Source organism: Mustelus asterias, chromosome 6 (genome assembly GCF_964213995.1).
Source record: "Mustelus asterias chromosome 6, sMusAst1.hap1.1, whole genome shotgun sequence".
Lineage (NCBI taxonomy): Eukaryota > Metazoa > Chordata > Chondrichthyes > Carcharhiniformes > Triakidae > Mustelus > Mustelus asterias.
Genome location: NC_135806.1, coordinates 131461946 through 131489546, shown reverse-complemented (window position 1 = coordinate 131489546; position 27601 = coordinate 131461946). Strand labels below are relative to the sequence as shown.

The following is a 27601-nucleotide window of genomic DNA, read 5'->3' as shown; positions in this document are numbered from 1 at the left end:
TTCCTAATTGCAGACTTTTTTTATTGAGTTCAAATTCCACCATCTGCTGTGGCGGGATTCGAACCCAGGTCCCCAAACATTAGCTGATATTCTGGATTAATAGCCTAGCGAGAATATCGCTAGGCCATCGTCTCCCCTTTTCCCCGACCCTTGAATATTCTGATAATTCAAGTGCTCATCCTCACCTCGCAAACTTCTGACACATAGTTTAGATCAGTACCTCTGAACTATATGGTTGTTGCTGTTTGAATAAAGCAACATGGAAACAAGACTAGGCCATTCAGCCTATTGTACCACAGTTCAAGTGTTTTTTCTTGCCTTCTGTGATTCTGGTGTTGGGATGGTGCTAGCCTTTAATGTAAGCTTCAAAATGTTTAATTTTGATGTTGAAATGCCGTGTGACTGTGGTATTTTATGAGGAATCGGCAATCCGTTTGCTTGACAGATTTGGAACAGTTTAGGCAGCCTCAGCGACAGGGATGGGAATGGCTGAGGTTTCACCTGTCCTCGCTGGAGGAGGCCTACTTTAAAAGAAATCCCATCAGTGGTCAGCCACACAATTGTCCAATTCCACGCAGTGGGGTGGTTGTGGAGTGAACAGTTGTGAAGAGCCGAGGACAGCGGGGAGCTGGAGGCAGGCAATGTCACAGAGTCCTCTGAGGCTAAAGTAGAGTGTGTTATGATGGATGGGCTTGGCTAACAATGTTTTTCTTCATGACGTCCCCCTTTCGTCTTTCAGACCAGATCGCGCAGGACCGCAGGACGATCGTCTGCCCGATGATCGACGTCATTGACCACAACCACTTTGGCTACGAGATGCAGGCCGGGGACGCCATGAGGGGAGCCTTCGACTGGGAGATGTACTACAAGCGCATCCCCATCCCACCTGAGCTCCAGAGGGCTGACCCCAGCGACCCGTTTGAGTAAGTAACACGGCAGAGGCCAGAGGTTAAGTAAGGCAGCAGCCGGGCAGCATGGTGGCACAGTGGTTAGCACTGCTGCCTCACAGCGTCAGGGACCCGGGTTCGATTCCCGGCTTGGATCACAGTCTGTGCGGAGTCTGCGCGTTCTCCCTGTGTCTGGGTTTCCACCGGGTGCTCCGGCTTCCTCCCACAGTCCGAAAGGTGGATTAGCCATGCTAAATTGCTCCTTAGTGTACCTGAACAGGCGCCGGAGTGTGGCGACTAGTAAATTTTCACAGTAACTTCATTGCAGTGTTAATGTAAGCCTACATGTAACATGAATAAATAAACTTTAAACATTCTGAGGACAGAATTTTAGAGGGAGAATGTTACACTTACATAAAGTAGTTTGTTTTTTGACAAGATCTGTGGTCTTTTTATGCCATCTCAGTACTTCAATTCTAATTTTTCTCATGATTATTTTTCATTCATTTCCCCCAGAAACAGCCTTCAGATCCTAGAAACATACAGCACAGATGAGGCCGTACGGCCAGCTCTGCCATTCAAATCATCCTAAACCCCCCTCACCCTTTCTCCAGAACCTGACAAATTCTCTCTTTCCAAGGAAAAACAAAATTGTTCCCTTGAAGGAAGGATCCAGGTCGATTTAAGATGGAAGGGTCAGTGGCGAAATGAGGAAAATCCTTTTCACCAAGCGAGTGGTTTGGATCTGGAATGCGCTGCCCAAGAGTGCGGTGGAGGCAGACTTAATCCAGACATTTCGAGAGGGAACTGGATCGTTAAGTGCAAAGGAAGAATGTGCAGGGCTATGGGGAGAAGGCAGGGGAATGGCAAAAAGTGTAATGCTCCAACAGAGAGCCAGCTTCCATTGTCCTTTCAGATAGTGTTTTCCAGCTCTGAATAATTCAGCGTTCTTGCCGATTATCTTTTCCGATGCTACAATTAATGGAAACAGTTGCTCCTTACTCTTTCAAAATCCTCCATAACTTGCATCAAATCTTCTGTTAACCTTCAGTGTGCTCTGAGGTGATCTCTCTGTGGACCCTGGGTCTGGTGACTAGACAGTCTGTAGATGCACTCTGGTATCTGCTTAACACTTGTTTATTAGTACCACATCTACGCAAGTTATAGAGTATGCATGGTGCTCCTAGGCATGGTTCCAACCTCTCTCTCTCAAGTCTCTAACACAATACTAACTGATGTTATTGGTATATTAGGGTGGCACAATGGTTAATGCTGCTGCCTCAAAGCACCAGGGACCCGGGTTCGATTCCCAGCTCGGGTCACTATCTGTGTGGAGTTTGCACGTTCTCCCCGTGTCTGCGTGGGTTTCCTTTGGGTGCTCCGGTTTCATCCCACACTGCAGGTTCAGTGGATTGGCTGTGCCACATTGCTCCTTAGTGTCAGGACTAGCTAGGGATAGGGCCTGGGTGGGGTTGTTGTTGATGCAGACTCAATGGACAGAATGGCCTCTTTCTGCACTGTAGGGATTCTATAATTCTATCATCATTTGTATCTTACATTAACATTACCCTTTATTCAACATCTCCACCCAAGCATACCATTCTATTTTCAACAACAGTCTGAAACTATGGCCGGGACTTTTTGGCCGATCACACCAATAGGATCTTCCAGTCCCACCTATGGCATACTCTCACCATGGGCTTCACAGCAGCAAGGGGTGCATTCAATGGCAAACTCCTTTGACAACGGCCAAATGCGGGCAATTGGGATTAGCTTAGGGGTTTTAAACAAAAAAGGTGGCCATGGACAAGTTGGGCGGAAGGGCCTGTTTCCATGCTGTAAACCTCTATGACTCTAATGGCGGAACCGGGAGATCCCACTGTCAGCCAATAGCGGCCACCTCCTGTCACTGCAGGAGGCAGGAGGCAGATTGTTTGGTAAATCCCACCCTATGCATTCAACTATTTACAGTAAGAAGTCCCAGGTTAAAGTCCAACAGGTTTATTAAGTATCACGAGTTTTCGCAGTGTTGCTCCTTCATCAGGTGAGTGACTCCTTCCTTCCCTGTCCCCACCCCATCACCATCCTCCACTCTCATTCCCATCCTGCCCTCCTTCACCCTCCTCATCCTCACCCTCCTCCTTCCCACTTTACTCCCTGACCTTCCTCACCCTCCTCCTCCTATCAATCCCTCCATTCCCTCCCCTTCCTCACGGACCCTTCCTCTTCTTCACCCACCCCTTCCACCTCCCATTCACCCCACCCCCTACTCCCTCACTCCCCTCCTCCTCCCATTCTCTCCGTTCCCTCCTCTCCCTCACCGTCCCCTTCCTCCAACTATTCCTTCCCTATACTCTTCCCCTCACCCTCCTCCACATCCCCTTCCCTCCTCTCTCTTACCGACACCTTCCTCCTCCCATACCCTCCCTATCCTCTATTCCCTCACCCTCCTCCTATTCCCTCCATTCCCTCCTCTTCCTCCTCTCCTTCACCCACCCCTTCCTCCTCCCATTCCTTCCCTATCCTCTACTCCCTCTCCTCCTACTCCTCCCATTCCTTCTGTTCCCTCCTCTCCCTCACCGTCCCCTTCCTCCAACCATTCCTTCCCTATCCTCTTCCCCCTCACCCTCCTCCACCTCCCTTTCCCCTTACATAAGAACATAAGAAATAGGAGCAGGAGTAGGCCATCTAGCCCCTCGAGCCTGCCCCGCCATTCAATAAGATCATGGCTGATCTGACGTGGATCAGTACCACTTACCCGCCTGATCCCCATAACCCTTAATTCCCTTACCGATCAGGAATCCATCCATCCGCGCTTTAAACATATTCAGCGAGGTAGCCTCCACCACCTCAGTGGGCAGAGAATTCCAGAGATTCACCACCCTCTGGGAGAAGAAGTTCCTCCTCAACTCTGTCTTAAACTGTCTTACCCACCCCTTCCACCTCCCATTCCCTCCCTAGTCCCTACTCCCTCACCTTCCCCTGCCTCCCCTTCCCTCCTCTCCCTTACCCAGCCCTTCCTCCTCCAATTCCCTCCCTAGCCTCTACCTCCTCATTTTCCTCTGCCTCCAATTCCCTCACTCATCTTGCTCCCCCTACTATTCCCTCCCACTTTCCCCCTCTCCTTCACCCTCCTCTCTACAAGTGTGTAGATCAGAAGAAGGGAATAATGATCTCCTGTGACCTCAGTAGGAAACGGGCCATCCAAAATAAATTAAAGATTTTGCCTAAGACAGCGAGGCCGGCACATTGCAATACTTTCCAGATAACTTTGATATGCGGGTAGCAGCAACTCACACAAGCTGCCAAAACTTTGCTTCATTGAATCTTGTAACAGCTGTTGGTGGAAAGCTTACACACGTTAGCTGTCCCGAGGCTGGACTCTTTTGAAAGTCAGTCATGCGGAAAGCTCTGCTGTGTATTCCTCCTGAGGCAGCAATTGCTGTTATTTATATTTCTCACAAAGGGGGAATTAAGACGTCTTTCCCGGGCTAGTTTTTGGAGGGAATGGCAGGCGGATCCCTGCACCCTCCGGAGGGGGGGTGGGGTCAGTCCATAGGCTGCCACAGCTCCGACTGCCGACCCCACCGGCATGATGGATTCACCACGGCGATGGACCGCCGTGGTCTCCCCCCCCACCACTCCCCCCACCAGCGACCATGGTTGAAGTGACTGTCCAGCATGTCCCAGCCCCGGCGGGCAGCGGAGAAACAAGTCTGAGTGTGCTGCTTGTGTCTGGGTTATAGAACTGGATTTTCCCTTTGATACCTGCTGCGCGGTACAGTGATTTGATTGACAGGGCCACACACACGCATCAGCAGAACAGGACTAAAGCCAATTGTGTTACATCTATCTCCATATCCCTCACACTGGCTGATTTAATGCTCGATGGGACAAAACAAGGTGCACAGTCTGGAATAGCAACCAGCATTGTGGGTCAGAGTCCCTGTTTGAATGTGCCAGCATACGCAATTAGAAACATAGAAACTAGAAGCAGGAGTAGGCCATTCGGCCCTTCGAGCCTGCTCTGCCATTCATCTTGATCATGGCTGATCATCAAATTCAATATCCTGATCCCCCCCCCTTCCCCCCATATCCCTTGGTCCCTTTAGCCCCAAGAGCTATATCTAATTTCTTCTTCAAATCAGGCAATGTTTTGGCCTCAACTCCATTCTGTGGTAGTGAATTCCACACATTCATCACCCTCTGGGTGAAAAAATTTCTCCTCATCTCAGTTCTAAAAGGTTTACCCCTTATCCTCAAACTATGACCCCTAGTCCTGGATTCCCCCACCATTGGGAACATTCTTCCTGAATCTGCACTGTCTAACCCTGTTAGAATTGTATAAGTTTCTGTGTGATCCCCTCTCACTCTCCTAAACTCCAGTGAATATAATCCTAACTGACTTAGTCTCTCCGCCTATGACAGTCCTGCCATCCCAGGAATCAGCCTGGTAAACCTTCACTGTACTCCCTCTATAGCAAGGACATCCTTCCTCAGATAAGGACACCAAAACTGCACACAATACTCCACGTGTGGCCTCACCAACGCCCTATACAACTGCAGCAAAATATCTCTATCCCTGTACCATTGAGCCAGTTCGAGGCCTATTGAGAACTATAGTACTTAGGTTGAAGGGGATCAAAGGATATGGGGGGAAGGCAGGATAAGACTATTGAGTTGGATGACCAGCCATGATCATAATGAATGGCGGAGCAGTCTTGAGGGGCCGAATGGCCTATTCCTGCTCTTATTTTCTATGTTTGTATTGCCAGAGGCCAACAGGCCCTGCCCCCGTGCCTCCACCCCCACCCCCAGACGTCGAGGATTAAACCAACTGTCTGGACTTATCCTCCCAGCAGAAGACTGTGGAAGCAGTGCTCGAGGGCAGGTCACGAGGCCTTCCACCCCTGCATTCCTCCTCCACAATGGTGGTCTGGATGATGAGGACATTTTTAATTTAGAGGCATTAAAGAAAATACTCTTTCTCTCACCATCTCTCTCTATTTCTCTCTCTTACCTGGACTGCAGACTGCTGCCACCCATAGGGCTGGAGGGTCTCCTGCAGGCTCAGCAGCTTGGAGAGCCCATCCAAGAGCCCATGATTGGACACCAAGCCCACTTTCTGACCATAATTGGCCATCTGAGGATGGTCCCCATTGGGCCCCAGCCTGGTGTCCCGACATACAATCCTGCCCATGGTTGCTGCCTTAGCACAGTGTGGTCTCGAATGGCCAGACCAATGAGGAGTGGGATTCTCTGATCTCGTCTGTACCCGTCCCCGCTGCCAGTGAGAATGGAGAACTTGGCGTTCATCTAAAACTCCATTCACTGCAGCGGGACTGGAGAATCTCAGCCACGGACAAAGTCAGAGGTTTCTGGCAGATGTGTCAAGTTATAATTCCAGCCAATGGGAGCCCAGGCACTGAAGTCACAGTGTGCAACATCACCACGCAAGCGATGTACACCAAAGATATCAACACTAGTTTGATGCGTTAATGGAGGATTCTTCACATGACTGAACTTTAACCTTTCCTGCCATTCTTCACTATCTCTACTCTCGTGAAAGGAAGAAAAGTGATCAAAGGCAGTGATTAGAAATGCATCATTTTATTTCAATGCCCCTGTAATCTATCTCCTGTGTATTTTTTAAAATTTACTCCTTCATGGGTGTTATGTATCAACCCCATTGCTGTGGGTCTGGAGTCACATGTAGGCCAGACCAGGTAAGGACGGCAGATTTCCTTCCCTAAAGTGAACCAGATCCCACCTGTTGTGGGATTTGAACCCTTGGCTATTAAGTTACTAATCCAGTCACATTACCGCTGCACCACCACTTGTGTAACAGTGACCTAGATATTAATAGCCAATACTTGGAGACTCTTGGTTGCGTCCGGATGGTTATTTTTTTTTTTATTCATTCATGAGACATGGGCATCGCTGGCTGGCCGGCATTTACTGCCCATCCCTAATTGCCTGAGGGCAGTTCAGAGTCAACCACATTGCTGTGGCTCTGGAGTCACATGTAGGCCAGACCAGGTAAGGACGGCAGATTTCCTTCCTTAAAGGACATTAGTGAACCAGATGGCTTTTTCCGACAATCGACAATGGCTTCATGGTCATCAGTAGATTCCTAATTCCAGATTTTTAAAATTGAATTCAAATTCCACCATCTGCCATGGCGGGATTCGAACCCGGGTCCCCTGAACATTAGCTGAGTTTCTGGATTAATAGCCTAGCGATAATACCATTAGGCCATCGCCTCCTCTTGCGCTGCTCCAGGATGGTCAGTCTAAATTTTATGCAGGTCTTAATATGGTGTTTAACCAGCAACGCAAATTCCACTAACAGATCCAAACCGACTTGTCCATAATGTATTATCCTCTTCTCCTCCGACTGTTTCTGAGCTTCCTCACTGAGATTTTTGCTGTTAATGTTCATCTCTTTGCTCACAGACAGCAACAATTTGCTTTGGTGTAAGCACCACTCAGGCCGCAAAATGTCCCAAGGGCCAACGATACCAGACAGAATTTGACCTCAAGCTACACAATAGGTGGTGTTCGGGCAGGTGGCGAGTAAAATAGACAGGCTCTGAAGGAGCTTCGTAAAAGAGAAGAGAGAAGTGGAAAGGGAAGGAGGTTTAAGGAGGGGAACTCCAAAGCCCAGGGCCCCATCAGCTGAAGTCTGGGTCAGGGGAAGGAAATCATGGATGCTCAATAGGCCGGAACATGGAGATATCGGAAAGTTATAGAACTGGAGGAAATAGGAAATTGAGCACAGGGTTGAGAAGTTTAAAATCAAGGCATTTCTGGGCCAGGACCCAAAAGTAGACTGCCAGGGAGAATGATGATGCAAGTTAGGATTTGAGTGTTTTTCTGAATTCATGAACAGAAGAGAGAGTGTTTTTAACGTGATTATTACAGGTGGTATAAAGCTCCTGTGTATACTTTAATGAGTAGACGCTTGTATCGGATCCAACTGAAACACCAGGGAGCCTGGAAGTACAAGGGGTAGCTGAGCAAGTTCAACTCTCTCACAACTGGCTCTGAACAGTGTTACTGGACCTGCAGCACCACCTGCTGGTGAGACTGCTCAATAGCCTTTCCACAGAGGTTACTAAATAATCTCAGCCTGGTTGGATTCCAGAGCTTTCAGAGAATTAACTCAGAATCCGGAACAATTATAGCATTATAGATTCAACCTTTAGGGGGCAGTGATAATGAAACACATGTCAATCTGTACAACCATGAGCGTTACACATGCTCTGATGTTCTGGAATGTGATGTTGGCCAACTGGTGACCATCCATGTGGACTCCAGGATGCCTCGCCTGGCATTGGAAGTTGTTTGGATGCCACGGTTGTCCCGCAATGATCCAGGAAGCTGTTGATAATTGGCAGCCAGCATGTCTCCCTGATAGAATCTGAACAGTTGGGTATTTTCAACAATTGAAGGGTTTGGCCTTATCTACAATGAAGGGTTTGGCCTTGTCTACAATGAAGGGTTTGGCCTTGTCTACAATGAAGGGTTGGGCATTATCTACAATGAAGGTTTGGGCCTTATCTACAATGAAGGGTTGGGCCTTGTCTACAGTGAAGGGTTGGGTTTTGTCTACAATGAAGCGTTTGGCCTTGTCTACAATGAAGCGTTTGGCCTTGTCTACAATGAAGCATTTGGCCTTGTCTACAATGAAGGGTTGGGCATTGTCTACAATTAAGGTTTGGGCCTTATCTACAATGAAGGGTTGGGCCTTGTCTACAGTGAAGGGTTGGGTTTTGTCTACAATGAAGGGTTGGGCCTTGTCTACAGTGAAGGGTTGGGTTTTGTCTACAGTGAAGGGTTGGGTTTTGTCTACAATGAAGGGTTTGGCCTCGGTTGGTGATTGGGAGTAGCTGCTTGATATAATTCTGTGTTTATTTCTCAATTTTTGGGGACCTCAGATCCCGTCATACTTGCAGCTACCCAAATGAATTGCTGTGATCTGGAATACTCTGCGTGGAAGTCGTGGTGGAGGCACTTTCAATAGTAACCTTGGGAAGAGAATCAGCCGAATGCTGGACAAAGAAAGATTTCGAGGATGATGGGGATAGAGAGGAGGGATGGCAATTGATTGGATAGCTCCTTCCAAGGGCTAGCACTGGCATAGTGGACCAAAAGGCCTGCTGTATGATTCTCTGAAGTCTGGAACCAAATAAAAATAGATGCAGGCTCAGAAGGAAAGAATGACTTGAATTTATATAGTGTCTTTTGTAACCACTAAACAGCCCAAAGTGCTTGACAGAGAATGAAGCACTTCTGAAATGTAGCCACAGTTGGAAAGGTGGCAGCCAAAGAGCAATGTGAACATGAGCGGTTAGTCTGTCCTTAATGATGTGGGTTGAGGCCTAAATATCAGGCTCAGGACACCGGGGAAAATCCTCCAACTCTGCTATGAAATATGGCAACGATTTGATTTTTTAAATCATTCATGGGACAAGGTGTTGCCCACTGGCCAGCATTTATTGCCCATCCCTAGTTGCCCAAGGGCAGTTGAGAGTCAACCACATTGCTTGGCTCTGGAGTCACATGTAGGCCAGATTGGGTAAGGACAGCAGATTTCCTTCCCTAAAGAACATTAGTGAACCAGATGGGTTTTTCGGACAATCGACAATGGTTTCATGGTCATCAGTCGATTCTTAATTTCAGATATTTTTTATTGAATTCAAATTCCACCATCTGCCGTGGCGGGATTCGAACCCGGGTTCCGAGAACTTTGGCTGAGTTTCTGAATTTATTGTCTAATACCACTAGGCCATCATCTCCCCATTTGATTGCTTATTGTTACATGTATTGGAATAAAGTTTATTTATTAGTCACAAGTAGGCTTACATTAACACTGCAATGAAGTTACTGTGAAAATCCTCTAGTCGTCACACTCCAGCACCTGTTCGGGTACACTGAGGGAGAATTTATCATGGCCTATCAATCTAACCCACACATCTTTGGACTGTGGGAGGAAACCGGAGCACCCAGAGGAAACCCACACAGACACGGGGGAGAATGCGCTGACTCCACACAGACAGTGACCCAAGCCAGGATTCGAACCCGAGTCCCTGGTGCTGTGAGGCAGCAGTACTAACCACTGTGCCACCGTGCCGCCCAGGAAAAAGATGCAAAAGTCTGAGGTCACGTACCAAACGACTCATGAACCGCTTCTCCCCTGCTGCCATCAGACTTTTGAATAGAGTGAAAAGAACTGTTTCTTGCGCGCTATGCAGACAAAGCATACAGTTCATAGAGTACGTATGGTCAAAGGAAAGGAGAGAGTGCAGAATGTAGTGTTGCAATCATAGCTAGGGTGTAGAGAAAGATCAGCTTAATATAAGGTAGGCCATTCAAAAGTCTGACAGCAGCAGGGAAGAAGCTGTTCTTGAGTGCGGTTGAGTTTGAGTTGCCCTGACTTTTGTATCTTTTTCCTGACGGAAGAAGGTGGAAGTGAGACTGTCAGGGGTGTGTGGGATTCTTAATTATGCTGGCTGCTTTTCTGATGGATATTTTTTCGAGGGATTAATCGGATCTTTTACATTTACCCGGGAGAGTAGACGAGTTTAACATCCCATCCAAAAGCTGGGAGTTGGAACTCTGGCAATGAGTTGCCGGTTGTACGTAACCTTCTTACCTTTAGAGCCACCTTGTTGCCATGGTAAAAGAGGTTTCAAGGCACATCTCATTGCTTGTGTACAGCACTGTGTTCACTGATCTGCTCCCCCAGTGATAGCAGCTCTGCATTCAAATTTGAATGATTACATTTCATAAAGAACAGAATAACAATTAAGATGATGGGAAGCAAGCCAACATTTCTCCCAACGTGGCTTGTTCAGTATCCAACTAAATTGTACAGTGTGCTTACAAAACAACTCAATGCACTTTCCAGAAGGCAAATATCGCTCATCTGTTCAACAACCAAATGGAGACCCCACTCCCCCCACCCCCACTCCGCCATTTTGGTAAAGTTTAAATAAAACATTGGCAAATTATGCAACACAACTCCCACCATCCGCAATCAGGGAAGGCAATGGCCTAATGGGATTATTGCTAGGCTATTAATCCAGAAACTCAGTTAATGTTCTGGGGACCAGGTTCGAATCCCGCCACGGCAGATGGTGGGATTTGAATTCAATTCAAAAAAAAATCTGGAATTAAAGAATCTACTGATGACCATGAAACCATTGCCAAATGTCAGGAAAAACCCATCTGGTTCACTAATCTCATTTAGGGAAGGAAATCTGCCATCCTTACCTGGGTCTAGAACCATGTGACTCCAGAACCACAGCAATGTGGTTGACTCTCAAACGCCCTTGGGCAACTAGGGATGGACAATAAATGCTGGCCAGCCAGCGACGCCCATGTCCCACAAATGAATTAAAAAAATTATGGATATATGCATTGGTTTTAAAGGAGAATGGGCTATTACTGAAGTCTGCACATTGGCCTATTGTGTAGTGTATCAGTGATTTATTTTCCTTGCCCTCGATCCACTTTTCAATCTGAAGGGCTGGCTTTGGTTTTCTTTAAATCCGGTCAGAAAAATTATTTCTCCAAATCTTGTCGCCAATTTCTTCTTTGCTCTGGAGCGACTGGTAACTACCACAAAGAGAAACATAATAAGGTGCCACGCTAGTGGGTTATAGTAAAACATGCCCCAGGTCCATTGAGAAGCCAGTTCCAGGCTGAAGATGGAAGAGCCCCAAAAGCCCACAAATCTCTCTGCTTACGTCACCGCAGATCACAAGTTGTTGTACCAGAAAATATTCAATCTCTCTAGCTACATGACAGCAATGCCATTGAATGACAAGGAGAGGTGAGTAGATCCTCTCTTTTTGGAGATGGTCATAGGGGCGGCATGGTGGCACAGTGGTTAGCACTGCTGCCTCACAGTGCCAGGGACCCGGGTTCAATTCCCAGCTTGGGTCACTGTGCGGAGACTGCACGTTCTCCCTGTGTCCGCGTGGGTTTCCTCTGAGTGCTCCGGTTCAATCCCACAGTCTGAAAGACGTGCTGGTTAGGTGCATTGGCCATGCTAAATTCTCCCTCAGTGTACCCGAACAGGTGCCATATGGCGACTAAGTGATTTTCACAGTAACTTCATTGCAGTGTTAATGTAAGCCTGCTTGTGACACTAATAAATAAACTTTTGCCCGGGACAGCACAGCATGGAAATAGACAGTTTGGCCCAGCTAGTTTGTGCTGATACTTATACCCGATGTGGCAGTCTCCAGTATCGAAACAGACCTTTGTGTGTCACGAGAGTGAGCAACGGTAGTGAATGTGCAGCCTTCGTCAGGTGAGTGGGAGATCTGCTCATAAACAGCAAGCAGGGTAGATAAAGACACAAACTCAATTTACAGAATAATGAATAATGATTGGAATGCGAGCCTTTACAGCTGATTAGCTGTAAAGGCTCGCATTCCAATCATTATTCATTAGCCTGTAAATTGAGTTTGTGTCTTTATCTGCCCTGTTTGCTGTTTATGAGCAGATCTCCCACTCACCTGATGAAGGAGCAGTGCTCCGAAAGCTAGTGGCATTTGCTACCAAATAAACCTGTTGGACTTTAACCTGGTGTTGTTAGACTCCTTACTGTAATCTAAAAGACAGCCTAGGTTTGTGTACTCAAGCCCTAGAGTAGGATTTGAACCCAGCATCCTGAGGCATATAAATACTGTGCCTACTGCTGAGATCAAAGGCTAGGAATACTGCAGCAACAAATGCACCTCCTAACTCCCCAAAGTCTGTCCACCATCTACAAGGCACAAGTCAGGAGTGTAATGGAATATTCTCCACTTGTCTGGATGAGTGCGGCTCCAATAACACTCAAGAAGCTCAACAGCATCCTTGATAAAGCAGCCCATTTGATTCCTACACCTTCCACCCCACCACCAACAAACTGTAGCAGCCATGTGTAATCTCTACAAGATGCAGCGCAGGAACTCACCAATGTTCCTTAGGCAGCACCTTCCAAACACACGACCACTACCATCTAGAAGGACAAGAGCAGCAGATACCTAGGAACACCAACTGCAAATTCCCCTCCCAGCCACTCACCGTCCTGACTTGGAAATATATCGCCGTTCCTTTGCTGGGAAAAAATCCTGGAACTGTGGGTGTACCTACACCTCAGGACAGCAGTGGTTCAAGAAGGCAACTCACCACCACCTTCAGAAGGGCAACTCGGGAAGGGCAATAAATGTTGACGTAGCCCATGATGCCCACATCCCATAAATGAATTACTACCGACTGAGTCACAACCAATGGGACAGAGGTGGGTGGTAGTGTAAAAGTAGAAGTATTCAGTCTTGGCTGTCAATTATTTATAAGGTCAGTAGCTCATTTCCCAGTCAAACAGGACCCCATGGTTGTGAATGGTCTGATTTAACCTCAGACAGTGACCAGGGAGGTGAGATGGAGTTAGTAGCTGGGGAGCAGATTTGCGTCGGAAGCTAAATTCAATGGCTAGAAACTGTAAGGAATGTAGCGAGGCACAAGAGGCCAGGGTTAGACAAACGGAGAGTGCAGAAAGTGCTTGTCAGGCTGAAGGAGGTTGCAGAGGTATGGAGGATCCTAACCTCAAAAGCCCATCCTATTCCTAAATCCCTTTATCCCCCTTTCCTTCAACAACCTATCAACTGTAAAATGTTGATTTGATTTTTGCTGCATTGAAGGTTAAGATTAAAACGCAGTGCGGCTTTCCCTACATTGAGTGTCAGTGCAGACATCTCTGGTTTATTGGCATTGCAGTTTCAGCACTGTTTGGGGACATTAAGTAGACTTGTACAACCTGCAGTGTTGTCTGCAGTAACCTGCACTCAGATAAGCAGAAAAGTCACTTCCTCGGTTACTGAAGTTAAACCTCTGCAACCATCATCTCTGACTTGGTGCTGGTGGAGAGATGATTCACCCTGGAGATGTGTCACCTTTGTCCACAGTCAATCGTCTCTTTTTTAATTCCAATAGTGAGGCACAATCTGGGAGCATGAGGGATCACAAAGCCACTAAAAACAGTCTCAGAAAGCTGTAAGTGGTTTTTCATGTGCGACCTCACACACACATGCATACACACACATGTCAAACATGCATATTACACACACAAACATGCACCATGCAACATGCAGCAGTCACATAACTCGCACCCAAATATGTTGCATGCACACACATGAACACACTACACATATCTCATATAGAAGTGTACACACACATATAAGTACACGCACACCACATCCATACCATTTTGCCGTGGGCACGGGTGACACCCACGTGTATGTTTGATATGTGGGTGTGTGATGTGTGTCTGTGTGACTGTGATGTTTGTCTTTTTTCTCATTTACAGGATGTGGGTTTTACTGGCTAGGCCAGCATTTATTGCCCATCCAACATGCCCTTGAGAAGGTGATGGTGAACTGCCTTTTTGAACATAGAAACATAGAATCTAGAAGCAGGAGTAGGCCATTCGGCCCTTTGAGTCTGCTCCACCATTCATTTTGATCATGGCTGATCATCAAATTCAATATCCTGATCCCTCCCCTTCCCCCCATATCCCTTGATCCCTTTAGCCTGACTAGCTATATCTAATTTATTTTTGAAATCACATGTTTTGGCCTTAACTACATTCTGTGGTAGTGAATTCCACACATTCACCACACTCCTCACCTCAGTTCTAAAAGGTTTACCCCTTATCGTCAAACTATGACCCCCTAGTTCTGGACTCCCCCACCATCAGGAACATTCTTTCTGAATCTACCCTGTCTAACAGTGTTAGAATTTTATAAATTTGTATGAGATTCCCTCTCACATTTCTAAACTCCAGTGAATATAATCCTAACTGGCTTAGTCTCTACTCATATGACAGGCCTGCTGCAGACCATGCGGTGTAGTTACACCTACAGTGCTGTTCGGGAGGGACTTCCAGGATTTTGACCCAGCAACAATGAAGGAGCAGTGATGTATTTCCAAGTCAGGATGGTGTGTGTGATTTGGAGGGCACCTCTCAGGTGGTTGTGTGTGTGTGCGTGCGTGTGTGTGCATTTGTGTGATGTCCGTGTGGTATTTGTGTACGATGTGTAGGTTGGGTGGATTAGCCATGGTCAATATACATGGGTTAAAGATGCTCTTTCGGACAGTCAGTGCAGATCCGATGGGCCGAATGGCCTCTTCTGCACTGTAGAGATTCTATGAATCTCTGACGATGCATGCATGTGATAGGCATGTGCCTTGTGTGTGTGTGTCTGAGTGACGTGTGCACGCGTATGTAATGTTGATCCAGGGCCAAGAAAGTGTGGATAAAATTCCACCAGCAGACAGCGAAACCACATCTGGAGAAACTGCAGCTGCTGCGAACAGACACAGGATAAGAAGTGAGAGCCAGAGGAATGTAATCTCCCCGACCTTTACAAGAAGGCACTGGTATGGCTCTTGTAATAGGCAAGGAAGTCTAATTTCATTACAGTTAAGTGCTCACCTTTCAATTAGGCCGGGTAATTGAGTAACATTGTACAATACAATGCTGCAATAAATAGGCTGCAGTCTATTACAGAGCAGCAAATTGCTTTTGGCATTCACAGCTGGCCCCACTCCTCATCTTGTTTGCCGTCTTTCTGCAACCTAATTACATAGCTTAGTGGAAATTACTGCGCGGCTACGACTCTCTGACCTCCCACCCACTGTATAGTTTTAGACACAAACTGATGAAGGTTTGAATTCTGTTGCCACCGAGTAATTGCCTGTGGGCTTCTAAATTAATCTTCCTGTGATTTGAAGTAAATGAAATATTATAATTACCTTCTTTAACTTCAACCCGACAACACTGCCTCACCACCCCCCTCCCCGCCTGCCATCCCCCCACCCCCGCCTCGCAACCACCATTCCCAGCTTTACTGTAGTTGAAGATGGCAGACGCAATGACAGTGCGATCAAAGGGTTGATTCGAATGCTTATTGCCCAGCTGGAGTGGCGGAGCGGAGGCCAAGTCATTAGCTGCCTGTCGCACTCACTCAACCAAGGGTACAGCTCCTGTCAGCTCGAATACTTGTCACAGCAGCAAGAAGGCTCCGCTCAGTATCTCTGCTCCAGCTGAGGTTTCTCCAAGAGGTTCTCACTCGTCAATTTTTTTTTTCAATAAATTTGCGGGACATGGGCGTTGCTGGCTGGCCAGCATTTATTGCCCATCCCTAAGTCGCCCTTGGAAGGCAGTTGAGAGTCAACCACATTGCTGTGGGATCTGGAGTCACATGTAGGCCAGGCCAGCTAAAGACGGCAGATTTCCTTCCTTGAAGATGCTCTTTCGGAGAGTCAGTGCAGACCCGATGGGCCAAGTGGCTTCTTCTGCACTGTAGAGATTCTATGATTATCTGACGATGCACGCATGTGATATGCATGTGCCTTGTGTGTGTGTGTCTGAGTGACATGTGCACATGTATGTAATGTTGATCCAGGGCCAAGAAAGTGTGGATAAAATTCCACCAGCAGACAGCGAAACCACATCTGGAGAAACTGCAGCTGCTGTGAACAGACACAGGATAAGAAGTGAGAGCCAGAGGAATGTAATCTCCCCGACCTTTACAAGGCACAGGTATTGCTCTTGTAATGAGTGAACCAGGTTGGATTTTCCAACAACTGACAATGGTTTCATGGTCATTGGTAGATTCTTAATACCAGATTTTTTGTTTTTATTGAATTCAAATTCCACCATTGGCCATGGTGGGATTCGAACCCGGGTCCCCAGAACATTAGCTGAGTTTCTGGATTAATAGTCCAGCGATGATACCACTCGGCCATTGTCTCCCTCATTTGCGGCAAACAGTACCAGTGAGACATTTAGTTTCCAAATCTCCCTCTGTGCCCTCCTGTGCTGTTGAGCTTGAGCAAGTCATGCCAACGGTCCAAGGACTGACTCACTGGGTGGGATTTTCCTGCTGCACTCGCCCCAAGACCGGAAAATCCCACCTGAGGTCAACGGACCTCTGCATGGTCCATGTCCCGCCCCCTACAATTCCCGTGACGGGCCAGGTCAGGGAAAGTCAGCCCACCGTTTTCCAATAACCACCAGTCTGGAGTTACTCTTTGGACATTTATTCCTTCCAGGTCAGCACAGTCCCATAGAACCATAGAAAATTACAGCTCAGAAACAGGTCTTTTGGCCCTTCTTGTCTGTGCCGAACCATTTTTTGCCTAGTCCCACTGACCTGCACATGGACCATATCCCTCCACACCCCTCTCATCCATGAACCCGTCCAAGTTTTTCTTAAATGTTACCACTTTATCCGGCAGCTCATTCCACACTCCCACCACTCTCTGCGTGAAGAAGCTCCCCCTAATATTCCCTTTAAACTTTTCTCCTTTCACCCTTAACCCATGCCCTCTGGTTTTTTTCTCCCCTAGCCTCAGCGGAAAAAGCCTGCTTGCATTCACTCTATCTATACCCATCAAAATCTTATACACCTCTATCAAATGTCCCCTCAATCTTCTACGCTCCAGGGAATAAAGTTCCAACCTATTCAATCTCTCTCTGTAACTCAGCTTCTCAAGTCCCAGCAACATCCTTGTGAACCTTCTCTGCACTCTTTCAATCTTATTTACATCCTTCCTGTAACTAGGTGACCAAAACTGTACACAATACTCCAAATTCGGCCTCACCAATGCCTTATATAACCTTACCATAACACTCCAACTTTTATACTCGATACTCCGATTTATAAAGGCCAATGTACCAAAGGCACTCTTTACGACCCTATCCACCTGTGACATCACTTTTAGGGAATTCTGTACCTGTATTCCCAGATCCCTCTGTTCAACTGCACTCTTCAGAGTCCTACCATTTACCCTGTACGTTCTTCTTTGGTTTGTCCTTCCAAAGTGCAATATCTCACATTTGTCTGCGTTAAATTCCATTTGCCATTTTTCAGCCCATTTTTCTAGTTGGTCCAAATCTCTCTGCAAGCTTTGAAAACCTTCCTCACTGTCCACTACACCTCCAATCTTTGTATCATCAGCAAACTTGCTGATCCAATTTACCACAATATCATCCAGATCATTGATATAGATGACAAACAACAATGGACCCAACACCGATCCCTAGTCACAGGCCTCCACTCAGAGAAGCAATCCTCCACAACCACTCTTTGGCTTCTTCCATTGAGCCAGTGTCTAATCCAATTTACTACCTCCCCATGTATACCTAGCGACTGAACCTTCCTAACTAACCTCCCATGAGGGACCTTGTCAAAGGCCTTGCTGAAATCCAGGTAGACAACATCCACTGCCTTCCCTTCATCCACTTTCCTGGTAACCTTCTCGAAAAACTCTAATAGATTGGTCAAACATGACCTACCACGCACAAAGCCATGTTGTCTCTCCCTAATAAGTCCCTGTCTATCCAAATATTTGTAGATCCTATCCCTTATCACACCTTCCAATAACTTGCCCACCACCGACGTCAAACGTACTGGCCTATAATTTCCCGGATTTCTTTTGGAACCTTTTTTAAACAACGGAACAACATGAGCCACCCTCCAATCATCTGGCACCTCCCCCGTGAATACTGACATTTTAAATATGTCTGCCAGCGCCCCTGCAAGTTCAACACTAGCTTCCCTCAAGGTCCGTGGGAATACCCTGTCCGGTCCTGGGGATTTATCCACTCTGATTTGCCTCAAGACAGCGAGCATCTCCTCCCTTTAATCTGTAAAGGTTCCATGACCTCCCTACCTGTTTGCCCTATTTACGTAGACTCCATGCCCGTTTCCTCAGTAAATACGGATGCAAAAAAACCATTTAGTATCTCCCCCATCTCTTTTGGTTCCATACACAGTCTACCACTCTGGTCTTCAAGAGGACCAATTTTATCCCTCACTATCCTTTTGCTCCTAACATACCTATAGAAGCTCTTTGGATTTTCCTTCACTCTGTCTGCCAAAGCAACCTCATGTCTTCTTTTAGCCCTCCTGATTTCCCTCTTAAGTAGCTTCTTGCACTTTTTATACTCCTCGAGCATCTGATGTGTTCCTTGCTGCCTGTACATTTCATACAACTCTCTCTTCCTCTTAATCAGTGTTACAATCTCCCTCGAGAACCAAGGTTCCTTATTCCTATTTACTTTGCCTTTAATCCTGACAGGAACATACAAACTCTGCACTCTCAAAATTTCTCCTTTGAAGGCCTCCCACTTTCCATTTACATCCTTACCAGAGAACAGCCTGTGCCAATCCACACTTCCCAGATCCCTTCTCATTTAATCAAATTTGGCCTTTTTCCAGTTCAGAACTTCAACCTGAGGACCAGATCTATCCTTATCCACGATCAGGTTGAAACTAATGGCATTATGATCACTGGATCCAAAGTGGGCCGAATGACAGAACTTTTTTTCTGCTGTTGTTTCGGTAACATTCCAAATCAGATACTGAGAGGGTGCTGCACTGTTTCGGGGCAGTATTAAGGGCATGCTACACGGTTGCAGGGGCAGCTTTAAGGGGATGCTACACGGTTGCAGGGGCAGTAAGGAGGGGGTATTATACTGTTGGAGGGGCAGGACTGAGGAGGTGTTACACTGTTGGAGGGGTAGTACTGAGGGGGTGTTATACTGTTGGAGGGGCGGTACTGAGGGGGTGTTATACTGTTGGAGGGGCAGTACTGAGGGGGTGTTATACTGTTGGAGGGGCAGTACTGAGGGGGTGTTATACTGTTGGAGGGGCAGTACTGAGGGGGTGTTATACTGTTGGAGGGACAGTACTGAGGGGGTGTTATACTGTTGGAGGGGCAGTACTGAGGGGGTGTTATACTGTTGGAGGGACAGTACTGAGGGGGTGTTATACTGTTGGAGGGGCAGTACTGAGGGGGTGTTATACTGTTGGAGGGGCAGTACTGAGGGGGTGTTATACTGTTGGAGGGGCAGTACTGAGGGGGTGTTATACTGTTGGAGGGACAGTACTGCGGGGGTGTTATACTGTTGGAGGGGCAGTACTGAGGGGGTGTTCCACTGTTGGAGGGGCGGTACTGAGGGGGTGTTACACTGTTGGAGGGGCGGTACTGAGGGGGTGTTATACTGTTGGAGGGGCAGTACTGAGGGGTGTTACACTGTTGGAGGGACAGTACTGAGGGAGTTGTGCATTGTTGGAGGGGCAGTACTGAGAGGATGCTGCACTGTTGGAGGGGCAGTACTGACGGGGTGTTACACTGTTGGAGGGGCAGTACTGAGGGAAGACAATACATTCAGAAGGACAGTATTGAGTGTGCACTGCACTGTTGTAGATTCAGTTTTTGAGGGAATATTACCATGTCGGGAGGCAGTAACTGAGGAAGTGCTTCACAGTCTGAAGGGACAGTACTGAGAGAGTACCGCACTGTCACACCTTCAATACTGAGGAATGGCTGCTCTGTTGGCTGTGAGTACTGCGGGAAGTCTTACAACACCAGGTTAAAGTCCAACAGGTTTAATTTGCTACCAAATAAACCTGTTGGACTTTAACCTGGTGTTGTGAGACTTCTTACTGTGTTTACCCCAGTCCAACGCCGGCATCTCCACATCAGTACTGCGGGAGCACAGAGTTAGAGTGCTATCTTTCGGATAGAGGTGCCAAATCCATTCATCCCTCCCTTGCAAATATGAATGACTCACCGCACTATTTCAAATAAGGTTCATGGAAGATCTCCCTGCTCTCCTGACTGATATTGATCTCTCAATCAATACATACGGTGGCACGATGGCACAGCGGTCAGCATTGCTGCCTCACAGCGACAGGGACACGGGAAAGATGCCTGGGTTAAGCGGATTGACCATGGTTAATTGCCCCTTAGTGTCAGGGGGACCAGCAAGGTAAATATGTGGGGTTACAGGGATAAGGCCTGGGTGGGATTGTTGTCAATGCAGGCTCGATGGGCCGAATGGCCTCCTTCTGCATTGTACGGATCCTATGATAAAGCAAATTACTGTGATTTGATTTATTATTGTCAGATGTATTAGTATACAGTGAAAAGTATTGTTTCTTGCGCACTATACAGACAAAGCATATCATTCATAGGGAAGGAAACAAGAGAGTGCAGAATGTAGTGTTACAACCATGGCTAGAATGTAGAGAAAGATCAACTTAATGCAAGGTAGGTCTATTCAAAAGTCTGATGGCAGCAAGGAAGAAGCTGCTCTGGAGTCAGCTGTGGATGCTGGAAATATAGAATATCCATTCTGATGAAGGGTTAGAGACACAAAATGTTAACGCTGTTTCTCTTTCTACAGAGACTGCCCGAGCTGCTGGGTATTTCCAGCATCTTCTGTTTCTACTGTGCTAAATAGATTTTGTGCCCATTGTCACATTGCTGTTTGTAAATCCTCACTGTGCACAATTTTGGCCATCTCATTTTCAGCCTGACAACAGTAACTACACTTCAGTGAAGTCATTTCACTGGCTGCAAAGCACCTTGCAATGTCCTGAGGTTGCGAACGATGCCACAGAAATGCAAATTGCCTGTATTTTTATCCTGAATTGTCGAGGGATATTTTGGAGAGCATTAGACTGCCAGGTTTCACTCTCTATTCAACAGTGGGTCTTTATTAGCAGTTCTAATAGAATTCTGGTCAGGTTGAAGAGCAGAGGATTTGTCCCTGGTGTCCTGGCCAATAATTAATCCTCAGGCAACATCATTTAAACAGATTATCTGATTATTTATCTCATTGCTATTCTCGGGGCCTTGCTCTGTGGATTTTGACGGCCGTGTTTATCTGCATTGCAATGGCTTTGGTCCCCTTATCTATGGAAAGGTATACTGGCATTGGAGGCAGTCCGGAGAAGGTTCACTGGGTTGATCTCGGGAAGGGAGGGATTTTTCTTATGAGGAGAGGTTGAGTAGGTTGGGCCTGTCTTCACTGGGGTTTAAAAGATTGAGAGGTGACCTTATTGAGACATACAGTGGGTTTGACAGGGTAGATGCTAAGATGATGGGCAGGATTTTCCAGCCTCGCTCACCCCAAAACCGGAAAATCCCGCCCGAGGTCAACGGATCTTTCCATGGTCCACCCCTCGCCCGCTCTGATTCCCATGGTGGGTGGGACGGTAAAATTTGCCCCAATGATTCCTCTTGTGGGACAGTCTAGGACCAGAGGGCATAATCTCAAAGTAAGGGGTCACCCATTTAAGACAGAGATGAAGAGGAATTTCTTCTCTCAGAGGGTAATGAATCATAGACTCATAGAATCCCTACAGTGCAGAAGGAGGCCATTCGGCCCATCAAGTCAGCACCGACCACAATCCCACCCAGGCCCGATCCCCACAATCTCATGCATTTACCCAGCTAATCCTCCTAACATTAAGGGGCAATTTAGCATGGCCAATCCACCTAACCAGCACATCTTTGGACTGTGGGAGGAAACTGGAGCACCCGGAGGAAACCCACGCGTGGACACGGGGAGAATGTGCAAACTCCACACAGACAGTGACCCAAGCCGGGAATCGAACCTGGGTCCCTGGCGCTGTGAGGCAGCAGTGCTAACCACTGTGCCACCATGCTGCCCCAATCTGTGGAATTCTTTACCAAGGAAGTTTGTAAAGGCTGGGTCGTTAGGGAATCAAGGATTATGGGGATAAGGCGGGAAAGGGGGGTTGAAGATTATATCAACTCAGTCATGATCTCATTGAATGGCGGAGCAAACTTGAAGGGCTGAATGGCCTACTTCTGCTTCTATGATTTGTGGTCTTATGGTCCAAGTAAGCTTCAAAAAAATCTGTTGTTTCTCTGAGGTGGCATGACATAATTACATATTTATACTGTGTCTGTACTTCTAATGAGCCGGTGCTGCCACTGAAAATTTTATGCTTCACTCTCTTATTTTCCTTTCATTTTTAACGCTGCACCTTATATTAATGCCATTTTCTTTCAGTGGTCCAAGAGTCATAAAGTCATTAGAGCACATAAGGAGGCCATTCAGCCCATTGAGACAACACCAATATGATATTTTAAAAAGGGATTACATATATTTTAATAGCTCTTCTTGTGACCACAAGACATGTCAAAGCACTCCACAGCCAAAGAAGCACCAGAACGTCACACGATGCCTTTCCAATTCTCTTCCTGCACCTCGTGGTGCACTGAGGCAGATGTTTGTTCTGTTTGCATTGTCACTAATTCCTGAAACAGGTCACTACTCTGTCACCTGGAGCTTATAGCTTGAGGGGTGACATTCAACATCAAGTGTGGCTGACCAGGAATCTCTCCTGCTCTTACCACCAGCCATTGGCGCGTTGGAGGGATTTTGAAGGTTAACCATGTTTGACCATGTTATGAATGCACTTCCTTGATCTTCAAGTCCTGGAGTGGAACTCGAATCTAGAACTTCTGGCTCAGAGGCAGGAATGCTACCCATTGTGCCACGAGACCTCCGCATGGTGCCTTTAACCTGATGACACATCCCAATGCAATTCACATAAGAACATACGATCATAAGAGATAGGAGCAGGAGTAGGTCATTCAGCCCATCGAGCCTGCTCAGTAGCATCATGACTGTTCTGATTGTAGCCTTAACAATTATAGAAAGGATATTATTAAACTAGGAATAATGCAGAAAAGATTTACTAGGATGCTACCGGGACTTGATGGTTTGAGTTATAAGGAGAGGCTGGATAGACTGGAACTTTTTTCCCTGGAGTGTAGGAGGCTTAAGGGTGATCTTATAGAGTTCTATAAAATAATGAAGGGCATAGATAAGGTAGATAGACAACATCTTTTCCCAAAGGTAGGGGAGTCTAAAACTAGAGGGCATAGGTTTAAAGTTTATTTATTAGTGTCACAAGTAAGGATAACATTAACACTGCAATGAAGTTACTGTGAAATTCCCCTAGTCGCCACATTCTGGCGCCTGTTCGGATCAATGCATCTAACCAGTCTGTCTTTCAGATTGTGGGAGGAAACCGGAGAACCCAGAGGAAACCCATGCAAACACGGGGAGAACTTGCAAGCTCCACACAGACAGTGACCCAAGCCGGGAATCGAACCCAGATCCCTGGTGCTGTGAGGCAGCAGTGCTAACCACTGTGCCACCCCAAGGTCAGAGGGGAGAGATACAAAAGGGTCCAGAGGGGCAATTGTTTTCACACAGAGGGTGGTGAGTGTCTGGAACGAGCTGCCAGAGGTAGTAGTAGAGGCGGGTACAATTTTGTCTTTCAAAAAGCATTTAGACAGTTACATGGGTAAGACGGATATAGAGGGATATGGATCAAATGTGGGCAATTGGGACTAGCTTAGTGGTAAAGACTGGGCGGCATGGACAAGGGCCTGTTTCCATGCTGTAAACCTCTATGACTCTAACTACATTTCCCTGCCTGCCCCCATGACCTTTGGCTCTCTTGTCAATCAAAAAACCTAATTCTGCTTTGAATATATTCAATGATCCAGAGTTAGCTGTTGTCTGTTGAACAGAATTCCAAAGACTAAGGACCCTCTGAGAGAAGACATTCTTTTTTATCTCTGTCTTAAGAGGAAGACCCCTAATCCTAGATTCCCTCACGAGGGGGGACATCCTCTCAGCATCTAACTGTGAAGCCCCCTCAAAAACCTGTATGTTTCAGTAAGATCACCTCTTCTAAACCCCAGTGAGCAGAGGCCCAACCTTTCCTCATGAGACAACCCTTTCTTCATCCCACGCCTTTATCAATTGGGGTATGGATTACAAAAGCAGAGAGGTCATGGTGGAGTTGTATGGAACTTTGGTGAGGTCAAAGCTGGAGTACTGTGTGCAGTTCTGGTCGCTACATTATAGGAAGTGGACGCACTTGAAGGGGTGCAGAGGAGATTCACCGGGATGTTGCCTGGGATGGAACATTTAAGTTATAAAGAGAGGTTGGGTAGGCTAGGGTTGTTTTCTCTGGAGCAGAGAAGACTGAGGGGCAACCTGATTGAGATGTTCAAAGTTATGAGGTGATGGCAGGGTGAATCGGAAGCAGCTGTTCCCCTTAATTGAAGGGTCAGTCTCGAGGGGACACAAGTTAAAAGTGAAGGGTGGGAGATTTAGGGGGGGATTTGAGGAAAATCTTTTTTACCCATAGGGTGGTGATGGTTTGGAATGCGCTGCCGGGGAGGGTGATGGAGGCGGGATGCCTCACATCCTTTAAAAAGTACCTAGATGAGTACTTGGCACGCCATAACATTCAAGGCTATGGGCCAAGTGCTGGCAAGTGGGATTAGGTGGGCTGGTCAGGGCTTTTCATGCATCAGTGTAGACTCGATGGACTGAAGGGCCTCTTCTGCACTGTAGGATTCTGTGATTCTGTGAATCAGCCAAATGAACCTTCACAGGAGCATTATAAAAGAAAATGTGCCACAAGCCACATTAGGTCAGATTTCATTTGATACAATTTAATTTCAATTCGATTCCACTTCACTGTCCATACTGAAATTAATTTTGGGTACATTGCTCATAGCTTAAAAAATTAGAAATAAATGAATTATAACATCATAAGAAATAGGAGAAGGAGCAGGCCATTCAGCCCATCAAACCTGCTCAGTGGGATCGTGGCTGATCTGATTGTAGCCTTAGCTACATTTTCCTGCCTGTCCCCATAACCCTTGACTCCCTATCACAGAGATCTAACTTTCATGAAAATATGTATTAAACATATTCCAAACCATTGGAATAAACAGGCAGTGAGTCCTTACCTGAGTGCATATCCTCATCCGTTCCTCGAACTCTTGTTAAAAGTTCTTATAAAGGCACAAACAAGTTCAGGAACTGAATTGTCCTGCATCTGAGGGATTGTAGCCTTTCCCCGTAATGCATCTGGCAATAATACTGAAACAAGGAGTGATTCTCATTGTTCGTGACACCCTCTGCTTCCATCAAAATTCTTCAAGAGCAAATTTCAACAAGAAAGTTCTGCTTTCCTGGCTGGCTCATTAACCTCTGTACCCTTCAAGATTCTGCTTTCTTCTGTAAACAATACTCGGAGAGACATCTGAAAAGGAAACACTCTTAATCACAGTCGTACAAAAGAGTTTCATGATCGTAGGATGTACCCAAAAGGATTTAGATTTTCTGAGGGTCCTGTACGTCCCTGGGCCACATCTGTACATAGTTCCCTCCAATTCAATTTATCATCTCCTTTGAGACCTAGATACTTGTAGTTAGTAGCTATTTCGATGTCCACATCATGAATGAGCTATTTCTTCATGCAGAGGGTGGTGTGTATATGGAATGAGCTGCCAGGGAAAGTGGTTGAGGCAGGGACAACAGCAACATTTAAGAGGCATTTGGATAAGTACATGGATGGGAAAGGATTAGAGCGATAGGAGTGGCACGGTGGTTAGCACTGCTGCCTCACAGTGCCAGGGACCCGGGTTTGATTCCCGGCTTGGGTCACTGTATGTGTGGAGTTTGCACATTCTCCCCGTGTCTGTGTAGGTTTCCTCCGGGTGCTCCGTGTTTTTTCCCACAATCTAAAGATTTGCGGGTTAGGTGGATTGGCCACGCTAAATTGCCCCTTAGTGGCGGGGAACCGGCGAGAGTAAATGTATGGGGTTATGGGGATAGGGCCTGGGTGGGATTCATAGAAAGAAATCATAGAAACCCTACAGTACAGAAAGAGGCCATTCGGCCCATCGAGTCTGCACCGACCACAATCCCACCCAGGCCCTACCCCCATATCCCTGCATATTTTACACACTAATCCCTCTAACCTACGCATCTCAGGACACTAAGGGCAATTTTTAGCATGGCCAATCAACCTAACCTGCACATCTTTGGACTGTGGGAGGAAACCGGAGCACCCGGAGGAAACCCACGCAGACACGAGGAGAATGTGCAAACTCCACACAGACAGTGACCCAAGCTGGGAATCGAACCCAGGACCCTGGAGCTGTGAAGCAGCAGTGCTAACCACTGTGCTACCGTGCCGCCCTGGTCGATGCAGACTCAATGGGCTGAATGGCCTCCTTGTGCACTGTAGGATTCTATGATTCTATGATATGGGCCAAACGTGGGCAATTGGAACTATCTGGGAGGGCACCACGGTCGGTATGGACCAGTGGGCCGAAGGGTCTGTTTCCATGCTGTGCTGCTCTATAACTCTATGAATATTCACAGGAATATCATTAATTGGAATTTTCCTAAAGTCTATAACTGGTTCTTTCATCTTGTGTTTGCTCACTTTCAGAGGATTGTTATCGCACCTTTTTACGAACTTCTCCACTGAGCTCCTTTAGTTTCCTTTATTATTCTTCCTGAGATTCACAAGTATCGATTTATCGTACAGCGTTAAAGGAGCTAAGTTATGAGGTGTGTCTTAAAGAAACAAAGTGAGGTAGAGAGATGGGGAGGTTTAGGAAGGAAATTACAGAGCTTGGGGGCTCCGCAACTGAAGGTGTGATCAACAATGGTGGGGCAATTATAACTGGGAATGTACAAGAGGCCAGAATAAGAGGGGTGCAGATACCTTGAAGGGTTGTGGGCTGGAGGAGGTTACAGAGATGGGGAAGGGCAAGATCATGGAGGTCCTTTGAAAACAAGGATGAAAATGTCCAGACATTGACCAGGAGCCAATGTAGGATCACCCGGAGGAAACACATGCAGACACGGGAAGAATGTGCAGACTCCACACAGACAGTAACCCAAGGCTGGAATTGAACCCGGGTCCCTGGTGTTGTGAGGCAGCAGTGCTAACCACTGTGCCACCATGCCACCCTACATTAAATCAATTTTACATTAAA

The 27601-nt window shown here is 46.8% G+C and overlaps 1 protein-coding gene across 1 annotated transcript in view; it reads left to right on the top strand.

Moving 5' to 3' along the window:
• Positions 1-27601, top strand: part of galntl6 (polypeptide N-acetylgalactosaminyltransferase like 6) — a gene marked incomplete at its 5' end in the record, with an annotated part of 862172 nt that overhangs the window by 651310 nt on the left and 183261 nt on the right. Inside the window, one exon of the mRNA XM_078213889.1 lies at positions 740-923. Within this exon, the coding sequence (XP_078070015.1) occupies positions 740-923 (184 nt within the window). The remainder of the gene's footprint in view (positions 1-739; positions 924-27601) is intronic.